This window comes from Lichenostomus cassidix, chromosome 1, assembly GCF_008360975.1.
Source record: "Lichenostomus cassidix isolate B80296 chromosome 1, HeHo_3.0, whole genome shotgun sequence".
NCBI lineage: Eukaryota > Metazoa > Chordata > Aves > Passeriformes > Meliphagidae > Lichenostomus > Lichenostomus cassidix.
Window position 1 is genome coordinate 79,828,266 of NC_139479.1, and position 15,956 is coordinate 79,844,221.

Below are 15,956 nucleotides of genomic sequence, written 5' to 3' on the forward strand. Positions count from 1 at the left end.
AGAGGATGCCTAATGAAACCTGAATTAGAATCATAACCATTTGCAGTCTTGCACAAAAAAGTATATAAATTTAATTGGACCCTCTGGGTTTTGCAAGCTTACTTGTCTAAGGGGCTGCTGATTTCTTTAATGGAAACATCATCCTTCACAATGTCAGGAGAACACATGGGAATCTTTGATTGCACATGCCAGATGTCACATTTTGTGACACTTTTAAACCTTGAAAAGCTGTTGTAGTTTTAGAAATCCATATAAATCAAGGATGGCGTGCTTTGTTGAGTAGTGGTTCTTTTGTAAAAGGCTATTGGTACTGAAATACTGTCAATAATCACAACCCCTCTGGAAAAATAGTGTCAGAGTGTACACATATAAATTGAGGCACAAATAATGACATGAAGTATTGTATGTTGACTTAAAAAAATGAAGTGGCTGTCCTGATTTTTGCTGCAGAATAAAAATAATCTTGGGTAGTAGTAAATGCAGCTTCTTTGAAAAATAAAATTGTGTAATTTGTTGTAGCTAGGCTTTTACTTAAAATGGGAATTGAGTCTTGGACTCCAAAATGTTCTAGAACACTGCATAGTTAGTTTTGCTTTCTGCAGGCCTACCATATGAAAGATAATCTCTGATAGAAGTTTCACATATGTATGGTTTCCAGCAATCCTTCTCCGATCTCTGTTATGCGGCTGTCCTGAAGAAGGAGTCATGCATCAGGAAGCCATTCTGACAGACAGAGCCACAGATCAGAGAGACAAACCAACTCAAACTGGAGAAACATGAGACAACACATGGATACAATCAGACAGCAAAAGTCAGGGAAACAGTGGGACAGTACTGATCCAGAATATGACTGAACTACAGTGAGCACATCAGGAGCCTTTTTCTTTCGATACCAGAGGAAAAAGGAGTCTTAAGGAATTTGAAGGGAGATAATGAAATAGCTCTGCAGATGTTTACAGAGATTCCCTCCCAGGCATGAAGGGAAATGTGGGAGGAACATGGAGGCACTTGTTTGAATATTTGTCATGTGGGGGTGGAAGCTGATATTGTGGATTATCAGGGAGAGGTGTTTGCATCTCTCTGGTGCAGCAGAGTTGGAGCGGCAGGAGAGCATAAGGAAACTGCTTCAGCCATCAGACAGTCAGTTCCGTGGAGTTCTCAGGCTGAATCCATCAGTACTGAGCTGTGCTTTTGGTAGGACAAGTAAAAGAGAAGAACAAGCATGGGAGAAAGGTTGCTTAGTTGATTTTATAATGATATGGGAGAATGTCAGTGATGTTTTTATAAGGATTCAGGAGAGGGGTTCAGGTCCATTAGGTGTATTGACTGTGTCTTATGACTGTATCTGGAACTTTGTGTGCTCACACAAAGATACATACAAGTGGATCTTTGTAAGAACTGAATGCCAAGGGTATAAAATCTCATGCTGCTGGTTTAAATCCTTACTCAGTTGACACCAGTAAGAGCTTTGCCACAAACTTCAGTCAGACTAGGATTTCACTTTCTGTGCTTTATGCAGTACTTTGTATGCAAGCATTTTGCTCAGCTTGCAGATGATGATACTGCTTTAATTAAAATTTCCTACAAGCTTTTGAATTAACTCCCCTATCCATCTGTTATTCCACTAATATCCCAGATAATGTCTTACAGTAGTTCCCAGAGAGCCTAGAAAAAAAAAATTATATCATCATTTGCTGTTGGGTACTGGAGTACAATGCAAGCATTGAACTTTTCTAGGGGCTCCTACGCCCTGAAGTAAAGCATGGCACTGAGATCCAAGTCCAAGAGGGGTGAGCAGGTATCTCCACACATCACTATGCAATTCCTTATGGAAGATAATGGCTTGGATCTCAGAAGCAGGACAGTTGCCTGTGTCCCTGAGGCAGTGTCCCTTGGTTTAGGGACGGCCCCATGTTAGTGCAATGGCATTGCCCAGCTCAGGAATAAGGTGGTTTAGTGCTTGTTGGGCTATTTTGGTACCACTGCACTGTAGAATGGGAGTGTGCTTTAAATAGAAAACATCTATAAGATGCTTTTTAATAATGTGCTCTGCTATTTTTTTTTTGTGATGTATTCTGTTTTGAGGATCTTTTTTCCCTCTTTCTAAGCTTAGAAATTGTGCCAGAATAATAAGCAAGAGCACTCCTAAGACTGGAAGTGAATACATGTGAAAAGAACAACTCGTTATTTGAATAAGTTTGCCTGAAGGGGCAATTTCTAAACTTTTAGTAAAATTCCATTCCCTTCCTTCATGTTAATTAAATGAAAGCTGGGGGGATAGGAGAGCATAGCATGGTAGTGTGATATATCTGGGCCACAGCTCAAGAAACAAAAAATCATCTTACCCCCCTTGGCTTTTTATTGAGTGCTGGGATATTTCATTTTCAATAATGAACTGCTTTTATGCAAAACTTTTCAGTCCTACAAAATGAAAGGAGGAACATGTTGACAGGAAACAAAAATTGCATAATCTCTGCAGAAGTCTGTGACTGAATCGCTGCTCTGTTCAACCCTATGCCATTTGATATGGCATCAGGAGGTTTCTTCCTTCCACTGCATTGAATAAGAAAAGGATAAATGACCATTGCCATTAAGGCATCAGGGCCACATTTGTCTCAGTTACAAATTATCCCCACAGTAAAATGGGATTAAATAGTGCATTTTTATGACCTCCAACAAAATCTTCTAGGGAGATCATGTTATCCTTGGAATCAGTCTTTTCAGGCAGTCTGGTGGAGTGGGTTAATGCAGTAGCAATATTTCTCCAGGTTTTCCCCCACTTCTCTGTTTCACACTTGGAAGCAGTGACTTCTGGCTGCCCTGTGCTGGACCACATGCAGGACACAGCAGGAGGCTCTTGGCTTCTCTGACTGCATCTGCTGTCCAAGCAACTGCTCCTCACTCCCTCAGAGGAAGACGCAGTAGGCAAATAGAAATATTTTGCGGGCCAGATGGGGCTAATGGACCACAAACTGGAGCATTCTGACCAAAATGCATATTTAATTGCAGGTTGTTTCTCGAATTTCTGGCATGCACTGTGCTTGACTGGTTTCTGGTGACCAGATCTGGTTTTGCATTTTTCCGCTCCCGATCATGTCAGTGTTATTCAGAGGGACTCAGACTTTCCAGGAATTGCTAAATCCCTTCTGAGATCAGCATACATGCTTCACATAGTCCTCAAGTAGTGCAGTTACGTTAAATGGCACCTCCACAGTATATGGCTGTTGCCACATCTACTGTGGTCATAAAAATGTGCTTTTACTGTTTGTTTTTGTCTCATTTGCTTGTGTTTTTCACCCAAAATGTTGGCTTTAAGTTTGTGTATCCAAAGGAAAGTTAGTGCTGCTCGTCCAAAATGTTAGGAATTTCCCTCAGGCCTGTGTTTTTGCCCTTCATGCCTTTAGGAGCAATTCTCTAGATTTCACCAGCTAGGTGGGGGCTGATTAAAGTAACATGTATTAGAGGTATGCCAGGAATGACAGGGTTGCTGGTCTTTGTTATCCAGTTGTTTTGGTTCTTCTTTTTTACAAACTCTGATATCCCAAAATTAGATCTCTGTTACATCTGTTACATGTACATGTGAGACACATACATTTGTGGACTTTTATAATATCCTTTGGAACAGATTTATTTTGGTGTTACAACCTGCTTCTCAGCATTTCCCATTGCTTATTTAAATAAGAGATGCTCCTTTACCTCCTCAGTCAAATGACAGTGCAACTTTTAGATCTCTTACAGCAGCTGCTGCTGCGCTCTGCACCAGCAGTGGTATCATTTCATTAGTGGAAAACAAACCCTAGTTAAGCAAATTTGGTATAAAGTGTTGTGTAAGAGGAAACATTTAATGAGTTCTGTTTATATTGTATGCACATGGCCAGTTAAGCTTTTCTTGGCTCACTTATGCAAAAAAAATTCATCTGTCCTAAGTAAGGAGTGAATTTATTTTTCTAATATTTTCATCATGCTGGAACAAACATACTTGACATTGCAAAGCTTTGATATTCTCCAAGAGAACGTTTTTAGAATACTGCAGAGACTTCAGACTGTAAAGACAGAAATAAAAGCAAGCAGATTTAGGTTGAAGATTGCTTAGTTATAAAATTTGATTGCTTAAAAACATTTACTGCCAGCATTTCCAATGCCTTCTGATGGTGTCTGTGGCTGGGCCAGTGTCTTCTCCCTTTCTCTCAAGGAAGAACACCAAGAAAGGAGTTTATAAGACAGTGCATAGTTAAGGATCAGCCTCCAGATCCTTCAGAAAGCAAATACTTATCTGCATACAGTTAAGACACTTGAGGAGAAGGAGCCCAACATATGAGGCATCAAGATGTCAACAACAGCAGAGATCTGGAAAAAATTTCCTAAAAAGGACCATCTTGCCAAAGACACCCAAACACGATGCTATCTTGGCTGGTAGGATGAGGCCAAGGGTCAAACCGCAAAACAAAAAGAAATCGGATCAGACTGAGAATTTAAGTTATGGCTAAAATCCAGCCCTCCAAAGGAATTAATCAGATGAGGTTTGGAAGACTTTGTTTGGGAAAAGAGATGCCTTCTCTGCCTTTAATTCTCTGGCTGTTGTTATGAAGGAGAAGCTTACGCCCTTTCATTCGACACAGAGTTTGTGCAGCTTAGTTGTGCAATAGTACCAGTGTGTGTTTGTGTGTGAAACCAGTGTGTGTTGGAACTTTTTAGTGGACTCAGGCCAAAACTTGGTCTAGCTCAGCCAGCCTGTGGGCAAATACTGTTCACTGATCTGCTGAACACAGTGCTGGTCCCACCGTAGCTTGCTGTGTTCACCATTTACCTTAAGCGTGCTGATCCAGTCACTCATACACAGAACAGACCTCGAGTAGATGTCCAGTTCAAGTTCTCTATATAGCAGTTTCTAAAGATGAATCTATTACTGAAGTAAGATATGCAGTTGGTTTTCTGTAGGTGGAATGGAGTGTATAAAATTTTACAGCCCATAAAGTTTTGAACTATCTGTGGGTGACCTTGTGCAGATTGCCAGCATGTAGGAAAGATCTTGTAGGAGGTCAAACTTCTGAAAATACCTAAAGCCAATTTTTAAATTATAGCCAGCATACTACCCAGTAGTATCCTGAAATATTAAAAACAGGTTGGGAATGGGACACGGTCTCCTAAATTATCATTAAAAACAAGTGGACAAAATGGTTATAATACTGAGAGGTATAAGTCAAATGGGAACAACTCAGCGGTTTATCCCCCTCTTCAGAAAACCTGTATAAGATGAACCTCCTAGGCTGGCCTAGCCAAATTCTTTTGCTTCCTATGTATGACCCATGAAGTCACTGTTGTTTCTAGTGCAGCCCTTTCTTTGCCCTCTAACACTAGACGAAATAGGAAGCCATAATTTAGTCACTTCTGCTTGTTGGATTAAAAGTAGCTTGTCTAATCATGGAACGTGCCAAGAGATTTTAGGTAACAGTTTTTCTTACCACCTGTACATTCCTTTCTATTAATCTAAACTTCCTAGGAAAAAGATTTTCACATTCCGCATCCCAAGACTAATAAAAATTTAAAACAAATTCTTTGTAGGGTTTTAATTCCAGCTTGCTTTTCTTTCCGTTTCTCTGATCTTAACAGCTTTCTCTAAAAGTGTGCTTTTTGCTCTTTATGCAGACTGTATGTGGATGGACCTTTTGGAAGTCCCTTCGAGGAGGCCCTGAACTACGAGGTCAGCCTTTGTGTGGCTGGAGGTATTGGAGTTACACCGTTTGCCTCAGTACTCAACACACTGCTGTAAGTGAGCTTAAGCCTTTAAAGCTGTTTTGCCCCAGTTTACAGCAACAGTGCACGTCAGAAAGACTTTGAGGGTCTTAAAAAACTTCCATTGGCATGAGCAAATAATTCCTTGAAAAGAGGTAGAGGACTGGGATGTCCCTGAAGGGCATAAATCCTTTCATACTGGCTGTGTTACACAAAGAGTGGTGGCAGAGTTGTGCCAGTGATGCACCTGGACTGGGACAGTGTCACCAGCCTTTGTATCCTGCCACCAGCCATGCCTGTGATTAATGTTGCCACAGCCCTTCAGCAACACTTGTACTCCTAGTCCCAGCTTAGATGGGGCTGTGTACTAGAACAGTTTTTGTGAGTCAGACAGTTGTGACAGTCTTTTTGCTGGAAATGCAGGGCCAGCTCTCCTGGTTTGACTTTTGTAAATGTCTAAGCTTGAGGTTTTAATAGAAGGGGATCAACCTGAATTCAGGTAGCATGCAGATGTTTAACTCCATTTGAAAAGTTTAAATTATAGGTGTGCATTTTTGCATTTGTCTGCTTTTCCCTTCTTGTTTCTCTCTCTCCCTCTCTCTCTCCCCCTTTAAATTTTATTTTAAAGTAAAGCCTTTGATATTCTATGCAGATCAAACCTTTCACATCTTGTTTTTTTGTCACATTGACAGCATGGTTCCCACCAGATCTTACACTGTGTGAAATAGGCTTGTTTTTATGATTGCTATGATTTTTTTTTTTAATTTGCTGGAGTTATTGTTTAAGAGCTCCAGTCACAGGTTAAGCACCCCAGTTTCAAAGGCCCAGTCTAAACAGCCCACCAAAGCAGCAGACCTTCCCTGAGGTGCTTAGAGGCTAACTGGCTTTGGGAGGGCTTTACAATGCACAGCTAAAGCGTTTCTTCCAAGGTGAACATGACAATGGTCAGCTCTAACTCCAAAGTGAAGTTGAAGTGTGGAATTTAGATACTGTACATGTTCTTCTGTCCTTACTCTGGGCTGGACCTGACAGTGCTAAGTGCTACTGAAAGTTATTAGCCTTGTGTGTCTCATAGTGCTGCAACCCCCAAAGACCATCTCAGGCTCCCTCATTTTCTTTTCTTAAGAGCCTATGGATCATCCTCTCAAAACCAAGGTACATTTTTGCTGAAAGCCTGGGGCTCAGGTGGATAAAAAGACTGTTTTCCTTGTGATGGATTATCCCTGATAGTGTTTAACAAAAACGTCACAGAGTACAAAGATGGGCCAGCAGCAAATAATTAGATGTTTGCCCCTACCCGTGTGTTATCCGAGGCTGTGGGAACTTGCACAGACACTGCAAGAAAATGGTAATGTGCAAAGGATTTTGCAATGTCTGTTTATCTGCATAAAGCCATGAATTGACTTCCAATGAGCTAATTCCATAACCTGCCTTTGTAGCCACTCTTCCCCTTGTGTACTGTACAATGTACAAGGGAATCATTCTGGGGAAAAGTGTCAGTCTGCTCCCCTGCCCAGTATTTAAACATCCACAAGGCACTGGTTCAGTGGATGATGTGCCTGTGTCTTTGCCCTGGCTCGGAAGCAGATGTTGGCAGGTCTGACCATGCAAACTGCCTCATGATGCCAGCACTACAGCACAGCCAGGCCAGTCCTGTTGAGTCAAGGACACGCAGCTCTGGGCAGATGAAAAGCCTGTCCATGAAATCTTTTTTCCTGCTCTGTTGTTTTCCTGTTGTATGTACATAATTTGATTCATGTTCCTGACCTTCCCTCTACTTAGCTGCTGAACCCTATGCCCTGTATTAAGAAACTATAATGTAGTTTAAGGAAAGCTGGAGGCTTTTATGCACAAGGGTCTGTAAATAATGGCTGTTATGGACAGTGTAGCAAAGACACATGCAAAAAATGTTACATACATGTGGTTGTAATGGGGAATTGCACCTTTATTGCAGATTATATCCTGCTGGAGGTAGACCCCGTCATTTGTGTCTGGGGTGCTATTTTAAATCTATGCTGGACTTGTTTGATGAAGTTTTGCAGTCCAGCCTCTCTGTCTGGCTGCAGTGTTTAATCGCTGAGAATGGTGTTTTGTTACTGAACTGAGGAATTTCAATACAAAATGCCTTGCATTTTTCTCTTCTTTTATCCCTTATTATAGTGGAAGGCACTTATTTTCCTTGCTACTGCTCATAGTTCTCTTGTCACATTTGAACAGATTGTGACTCATCCTAAGGGCTTGTCTTAGTCTAGGCAGTCAGAAAGAGATGGAGAAAGTCCTGTTTGGCAGGTCAGCAGTTTACAAACAAAAAATTTGGAATCGGGACTTGAAAGACACTGTAGTCCCCATTCTGAAAGCACTTTTTTACTCTTGTGCAGTGTTTACATGAAAGGCAAGTGCTCAGTTCAGCATACTGCTGAGGTGCTGCTGATGTTTCCACCCTTGCTCCTCAGGGCAGGGGTATGGAGCCATCACTTATATAGGTCTATTAACCCTATATCCTTGCTGCATAGGCCAGCAACTCCAGAGTTTGGAATTATGCACAGTGAGTATGGTGAGATGTATCATGAAACTTTTCCACCAGGCTTAGCTCCTAGGATTGGCATTTGAAGTGAACAGGCTATGACCTTCTCTATCTGACAATTATTTTAGGAAGAAAAGGAGTAAAAAATCTCTGCACTGACTGTTTCAGTGATCAGAACAACAAAAGCCAGTGTTGGCTAACTAAGAAAATGCTTCCTGAATACTTGTGCTTTACTTGAATTCATTATTCATCAAGATATTTTTTATTTCTGTTTTATTTCCCAGTTCATTTAAATCCTTCCTTTGTGCTTTTTTGTGTTTTAATTGAATTAGAAATCTGACACAAGCCTTTTTTTCTAAATGCAATGCCAGAATCTGCCCTTGGCTGCACTTTATCCTCCAACATTTTCTGAGGTCTGTAAGATATCACACAGTTCCCTAACACAATGGAGCCCTGATTTGATTTGGTCTTTGTGATTTCGCTACAGTATTAACTATAATCAACCAGAGCCTTTCACATATAAAGGCAGAATTAATTCCTGACATTATTGCATTTGTCAATATTTTCCACTTATGGCCTCTTTATAAGCCTAATAAAGATGTGACATAATCCACTTGAACTTAGAATGTCTCTTTGCTTCAAAATAGAAGTTTGATGATGATATATTAATCCATATTTGCTGCCCAAATCATCTGTCGAGCTGATAACGTCCTAGTGTGGAAGCAGTATCTATGATGGCTGTTAGCTCTGTACTAGACATTTAATATTCTCAGGACCCTCCAAATAGACTGTGTTGGTCAGCTCAGTGTCTGATGTATCACAGCTTGAAGAGCGACTTAGCAGGTGGAACTTCTAATGGAAATTCATAATTCCATTAATGAATATAAAGCACCCTAATTAATGTTTCCTTTTTAAATTATAATTTTTAACTTCCTGCACATTTTATTTTCAAGTGACGGCTGGAAATGCTACAAGCTCAGAAGACTCTACTTCATTTGGGTGTGCAGGGACATTGAATCTTTCCGCTGGTTTGCAGATCTGCTCTGTATGTTGCATAACAAGGTAATAATGGGTGTTGTTTGGAGGGATCCTGACAGTTTAAATGCAAGATGTGCCCACACCACACAGCTGGCACTCTGTACAGAGAATGGCAGCCTTGCTCAAAGCAAGTGAGCTCCAGCAGTAGTTTGGGCTGCCTGATCCAGGCTTTGTTTATTCTTGGAGCTGCACAAACCAGTTTGAGTATCTATCACCAGTGCTTCACAGCACAGTGTTGCCATGGACCAGGAGCCTGGGCTCTTACCTTTGTCCAGACTACTTTATGAGATGGGAGAAGCAGCACATGTGATCTGGGAAGTCTTGAGTGGCCTTTAGTCATTTGGCTAGTAGACAGATTGAGAAGAGAGTGGGATTTACAGTTTCAAGTGTATTTTAAGAGCTATGCAGCTTCCTAAAATAATATTGTTTACACAGCATGATGTGCAACATTAATAAAGGGGTGCTATGCAAGCATATCCTCTTCGTTAAAAAGCTTACTTCATTGATGCTGAAACCTATGTTCCTCAGCATAGTAGGCACAAGTGACTTCACACTTATATTAAGAAAAAGAATATTATTTCACTAGCTGTTTTTATCATCCTCCCAGCTTTGGCAGGAGAATCGGCCAGACTATATAAATATCCAGCTGTACCTCAGTCAAACAGATGGAATACAGGTATGTGGCCAAATGTTGTTGGTAAACTAAAGTAGACCTTGGAGTAATAGGCAATGCAAACTGTCAGTCAGAGGCAGAAGGGGATTACAATGCAGATGGTGAAAACAGGAGATGAGGCCATAAACTCAGATGACTGATGCATCACTAGAGTAAAAGAGCCAGTTCATCCCCACAACATTAAGAGCAGTACCCTTAACTTGATTAAGTGTGGGCAGAAATCCATATCTTCCTTTTCTAGGAACGAGGTCCTTCCAGGCCAGGCCACAGACCAGACAGTTGGCTGTGTTCGGTGGGAAATCTGCATCGTTTCTGGGCTAAGAACCAAACCAAAATAGTTCTAGGAACTTGCAAGCTCAAATCTTCTTTTCCCATATATATTTTGAAAGAATCTAGCTACTTTTATAAGCTTTTTATTTCATTGCCTCATATATAGACGAAAGGTAGAAATTTCTTACATATAAGACTGGAAATTATACTGAACAGTTGACAGCAGTCAGTTGTCATGTATTGCCAACCCCAAGGCTGGGCTAATCCCCCAACTCTTGGCATCTCCTGTAACTATTTCTGCTTGCAATCTTCCTTTTACATTATTTAGCACATAAGCCTAGGTACACGTCTTTACTGTGCCATCTCAGGGAGCTTTCTATTGACAACAGGGGGCCCAGAGCCAAGCCTAGCAATTACTGCAAAACATGAAATGCAGTGGGAAACCATGCCCAAAGGATTTTGATCTGCCTGGTATCAGGTGGAGATAGCACAATATTCACAGCTCTGGTAGGAACACAATCCCTTAGTTTAAATTGTGGGATAGCTACAATAGTTAGGACTATGACAAATGTAATGCCTGGACAACATATGTTGATTGAATTGGAGTGCTTGAAAATGCCTATTTGATGACCCTGGTATGTAATCGTAAGGTTAAAATTAAAACTGGAAACAGGACTGCAATGCAGTGAGACAGCAAAAGTGAAATAATAGTCAATTCAAACGAAGTTTTCTGATACTATGTAGTGTACTAATACTACACAGTGATACTCATCAAGCAGCTGCTGAATCTATTTAATTCAGCTTTACAGTCACTTAGTTCTGTGGCTGTTGAACAGAACTGCCACAAACCATAATGCTGCTCATAATTGCTCAAGGAGTTCAATCTCCATGGCCATGAAGGTGGCGTGTTCACTGCTGTCACTCCAAAGTGCTGACTGCTACCAAAATTAGGGCAGCTGCACTTCATGCTCCCTTTGTGCAGCAGCCCTTTTGCCTGTATGGTAAAAGCCCACCCTGCAGCAAGTGCCTCTTGTCTATAAGAGCCCAAAGGAGGATGACTTGGCCAGGGCTGTGTTTGCATGGGTGTCAGCAATGCTTCAGGTTGGTCAGCAGTGGAGGGAATGTGGGAGCCTAGGGGGCATGGAACTCTCTGCCTCTTGCTGTTGCATTAGAACAGCAAACCAAGGGTTGTGCCCTGCAATGGGAGGGCATTTCAGCTTATCAGAATACTGGTGAGTTAGCATTCTGGAATGGATTGGGTTCCATCTGGGGAGCAGTTTTGGCTGCTTTCTGCTGTTGCAGCAGCTCAAAACAACTGGCAAACTACTCTCAGGGAGAAAAGTAAGATTTCCCTTGTTACTTTTTCAGCCCTAGTCATCTTAATAGTTACTTGTACAAAGTTAAAAAATACTTCAGACAGAAATATGATTTTTGCATCAGCAGCATTTCTTCCAGCTTAGCATTAAAAGCCAGTGTGGGAATGAGTAATAAGAGCATGGTTATTGTTTTATGGCTTAAATAAATTGGTTTAAAAGCAATGTGGAAATTAATGAGCAGCTGTATGTGAAACAATGTATAAGGAACACCAAGGAGAGCCATTGAAAAGGTACAGAGCAGAGGTATCAGTGCATGAAATGGCTGCAGTTCTAATCACAACTGTTTGGTACTTGTGCTCGGGTTTTACACCTCAGCACTCTGGCAAGTCAGCCAATGGCAGAAATGGGAGCCCTGGGTGATATGAGGCAATTTGCAAATCAGGCAGAATGGAGTTTTTTGTTTCTTGCAGAAAATAATTGGTGAAAAATATCAAGCTTTAAACTCCAGGCTTTTGATTGGACGACCCCGGTGGAAACTCCTGTTTGATGACATAGCAAAGTGCAATAGGAGGTAAGTACTCATCACTTGAAGGATGCCACAGTTTGATGGCTGAGGATATCTGTTTCTAGCTATGTTTGTATGAAAATATTCCCTGGGGTTTATCTTTCTGAGAGATAGCCTATACAAACTGAAACATGCTTTTGGTGGTTTTTTTTTTGCACTCAGAGCAGTTCAGCTTTTCATGCAGCTGAGATGTTCAGTGTCCCAGAAAATAAAAGTAGTAGATTTCCATTTCACTGCACAGATATTATTGCATATGTTCTGGTCCATGGCAATGTCTTGCTTTCAATATGCACTGGTTTTATATATAAAGCTACATTTCTTAAAATTGTTGATTCATGATTTGTAATGCTAGTTTACAAACAGAATTCACACGGAAGAATTTGAATTGCTTTTATTCAGGGGATGTATTTTCTTTGGATATTTATAGCTACTTTTTATTCTCTGTTAAGACCTGGCAATGCCTTTTTACTGTGCTAGGAAAGCATATTTTGGTCTGAAACAGGACAGGTGTAAACTAGAGAAAACATGCAATTAAACGATGGAATTTTTATGTCCAGATCCAACTTTGTTGGTTGAGTATTTTACCCCCCACTGGCAGTTTATTGCCTCAAAAGCTGATCTGGAAGAAGGGACTCTGTGAATCTTCCCTAACCCGCTTCTGGCAAAGTCAGTGGTGTAGGAGCAAACCCCCGTGAGTAGCTGTTGATAGCAATCTGGGTGCATTGGGTTGAGAGGTGCTCTGCAGAACTTCCCCTCAATAACTTTTTGTCCTCTCTTGTGCTTGCAAAGTGAAATCTGCCCACGACTTGTTGACTCTTCTCTTCTGAGGCTAGATATGACCAGGAGACACTGAGCCCTGGCTCTTGAGAAATCCTGGGTGCCAAATGTATCACTGTGGGCACTGTGAGCTGCTGACAATACTTGTCTTGAATTCAGGTCATAAAGGACACTGTGAACAGGATGCCCCAAAGGCTGCTACATCTCTAGTAGAATTCTCGCACTTAGAGAAGGGATTTAGAGTAAAGAGCGATGGGAAAGAAAGGGAAATAGAGAGTTCAGAGAACCAAGTTGGCTCTCTGGGCTCAAGGGTCTCTGCATGGAGGACTGTTGACCTTTTATGCTCCACTCTAATGTCTTTTTTTGTTTAACTGTGTGAGTGCAGTTTTAGAAGATGAAAATGATGAGGTTCCTGCCACTGCCTTCCAAAGATATAAAAGCACATAATACCGATGAAGCTAGTAAAGCTTGCTAGATGAAGCCTTTTCTTTCTTAGTTTCCACTGCATTATTCCTACTTAGGCTTCAAGTACCATTTCCTCTGCATTTTCACATCAGGTCTTTAAATTGGGCCACCATTTTCAAGCAAGGGTCTTTTAATACCTCAGTAATGTTCTGACTCTTTTGATTACATTGCTAAGATGTAGGCTTTGTCACCCTTTGTCATCTCTTTATCAAGGTTTGTACAGGTCTGTACCTATAGATGTATTTACCTGTAACAATGCACAGCAGTGAAGCCTTTAATAACCTCAGCTGTCCCATAGAAATTTACCTTTTGTAGGTAATTATTCTCTGTATTTTCTTGGATGAGACAGGAACTTCAGTTTTCCCTATAGTCCAATTTCCAGGTCTGCTACTAGCTTTATTTCAGTTCTTATTTCTCTGTAACTTTCCACCTAAGTGTCCCTGCTGCTATATGGAGACCAGAAAAAACCAAGCTAAAGCAAAACAGGTCAATCAAGTTGTTTCCAACATCTGGTGCCAGTGTTCAGGCTTTCACATTTGCAATCATCCCCTTGGGCTTGTTTATGGGCAGCCAAGATATTTTCCAGTTTTTATCTTGCGATTTTAGGAAAAGCTGCATATAAATAAACAGGGAGCTGGCAAAGCTCTCACTGTGTAGCTGTCTGATTGCTGTGTGCTTTGTGAATTGTTGCTGCTGTTGCTGTTTGGGTCCCAAATAAGCAAAGTGCATTTGTAAGTGTCTGAGCTTTGCCAGACCTTCAGAGCGTAACATGGGACAACTCAGCATCAGGTTCCTGATCCTTTTCTTTCTGGAAAAGAGGAGCAGACGTATGCCATCTACTGTTCCGATTTCATACGACACCTGCAGACCCAGCAATCTGCATTGGAACAGTTACATAATAAATTACTGGGTTTTGGTTTGGTTTTTTTTCATGCTTTTTTGGGGGAGATGGAGCAGCAGCCTCGTTCCTGTTCAGTTGTGTCCTGGATGAAAAGCTTGCACCATGCTCCGTTTGTTTGGGTCAAATGGGCGTGTGCTGTTTTCCAGGTAGAGACCAACCTGGAAAAAGACGTGAATATCTGTAGGAGAAAAAGGCATGGAGCACCGTGATACATTTCTCATATGCTGAAAAGGAAAAACCTCTCTCCAGGAACAAATGTAGGATTTAAAACAGGAACATTTCAAGTCCTGACTCTGTCCTCTCAATGTAGCAAAGTATTTCACCTCTCCCTCACCTCCTGCTGTTCATAAAATGGATGTAAGAATATATGCCGACCTACTCATCCCATAGGAACACTGAGGGGTTACTTTCGTAGTGCTCTGAATGAGTAAATCCTATATTGAAGTTATTGAAGTTTATAATTATTACATAGAATGGTGTATAACATAGTTTCCTTGACTGTAAACCTGTTAATGGTGTTAATGAAGATTTTCAGACATAGGGCTACACAGCTGCCTGTTTTTATCTAAGCCACAAAGTAAACAAAGTGATAAACGGTTGAAGCTCACCAGCTCAGGGCAGTAATGTGCTGCTCCATGTAGCAGCTTCCCTCAGCCACCTTCCTGTTGTGTTCCAGCAGCCAGGTAGGAGCCAGGCAAGGCAGGAAGGGAAGAATCTGCAGTCAGGGAGTGGGGGAGGAGGTGTCCACCCTCGATGCTGATGGTGGGTATCCCAGGAAGGAAGTCTGGGAGCCTCTGGCTCACTGCACAGAGCAGGGACTCAGCTGGGTTTCAGGAGTCCTTCTTAGCCATGGGTCCCATGGGTCCCATGTGTGACTTTAGGCGAATCATTTAACCTGTAATTCTGATTACAGGCCAAAAATTCTGTATACCTTGGAAGGATGTTGCTGGGGTGGGAATACGTATGTGCTGCTTAGCCATGTGTTTACTTGGTTGACTATTTATATGTAGTGAAGGGGAGAGGGGCACCCAAACTCTTTGGGGTTTATTTTATCACTTCGCTGTACTAATTAGACTAAAGAAAAAGAAAAACAAAACAAAACAAAAACAACAACAACATTAATTCTTTCAATTAAATACACAGTAGAAGACAGAGTCTTGCTGGCAGCTCATGAATCCTTTTTCTCCAGTGTGCACAGATTAGAGGGAGTTCAGAGTCTGCAAGTGCTGAGAAATCTTGTTTGAGAGCAACGAGCAACAGTGCTCTCATTATTGCTGCAAACTCAGCCATCAGCACAACACCCCTTGCCACTAAAAGGAGTACTGCCAGGACAGGAAAGCTTAATAGATAAACATAAGGGTGAGAAGAGTAAGACTTACGACTATTTGCCATTAATTGATATGAGAGATGATGTCATTGAAAGCAATTAAAATCAGCATTGTAAGGTGCCAGCACAAGGACACCACTGCAGTTACCTGTGTAACTTTGTGATGCTTTTTTGATGTTTGAGGGCTCAGTTGTACCATGCTAGTGTTGCTGTGCACTGGTACAGTGTGCATCCATGCTATTCCAGCAGATACCTGACACCAGACATGTACACTTGAAATATGCATCAAAGATTTCTTCTTGTATTAGTTCCTCCTCTCATCAAACACATGGACAGGGAGCTTTAATCTGTGTTTGATTTTCTTGCA

At 41.3% G+C, this 15,956-nt stretch overlaps 1 protein-coding gene across 2 annotated transcripts in view; it reads left to right on the forward strand.

Annotated features, from left to right (window-relative positions):
* NOX4 (NADPH oxidase 4) overlaps nt 1-15,956 on the forward strand; it is a 112,695-nt gene that overhangs the window by 84,510 nt on the left and 12,229 nt on the right. For both annotated transcript variants that reach the window (XM_085065300.1, XM_085065308.1), the window contains exons 14-17: nt 5,647-5,766; nt 9,211-9,319; nt 9,903-9,971; nt 12,025-12,125. In XM_085065300.1, the coding sequence (XP_084921426.1) occupies nt 5,647-5,766; nt 9,211-9,319; nt 9,903-9,971; nt 12,025-12,125 (399 nt within the window). The remainder of the gene's footprint in view (nt 1-5,646; nt 5,767-9,210; nt 9,320-9,902; nt 9,972-12,024; nt 12,126-15,956) is intronic.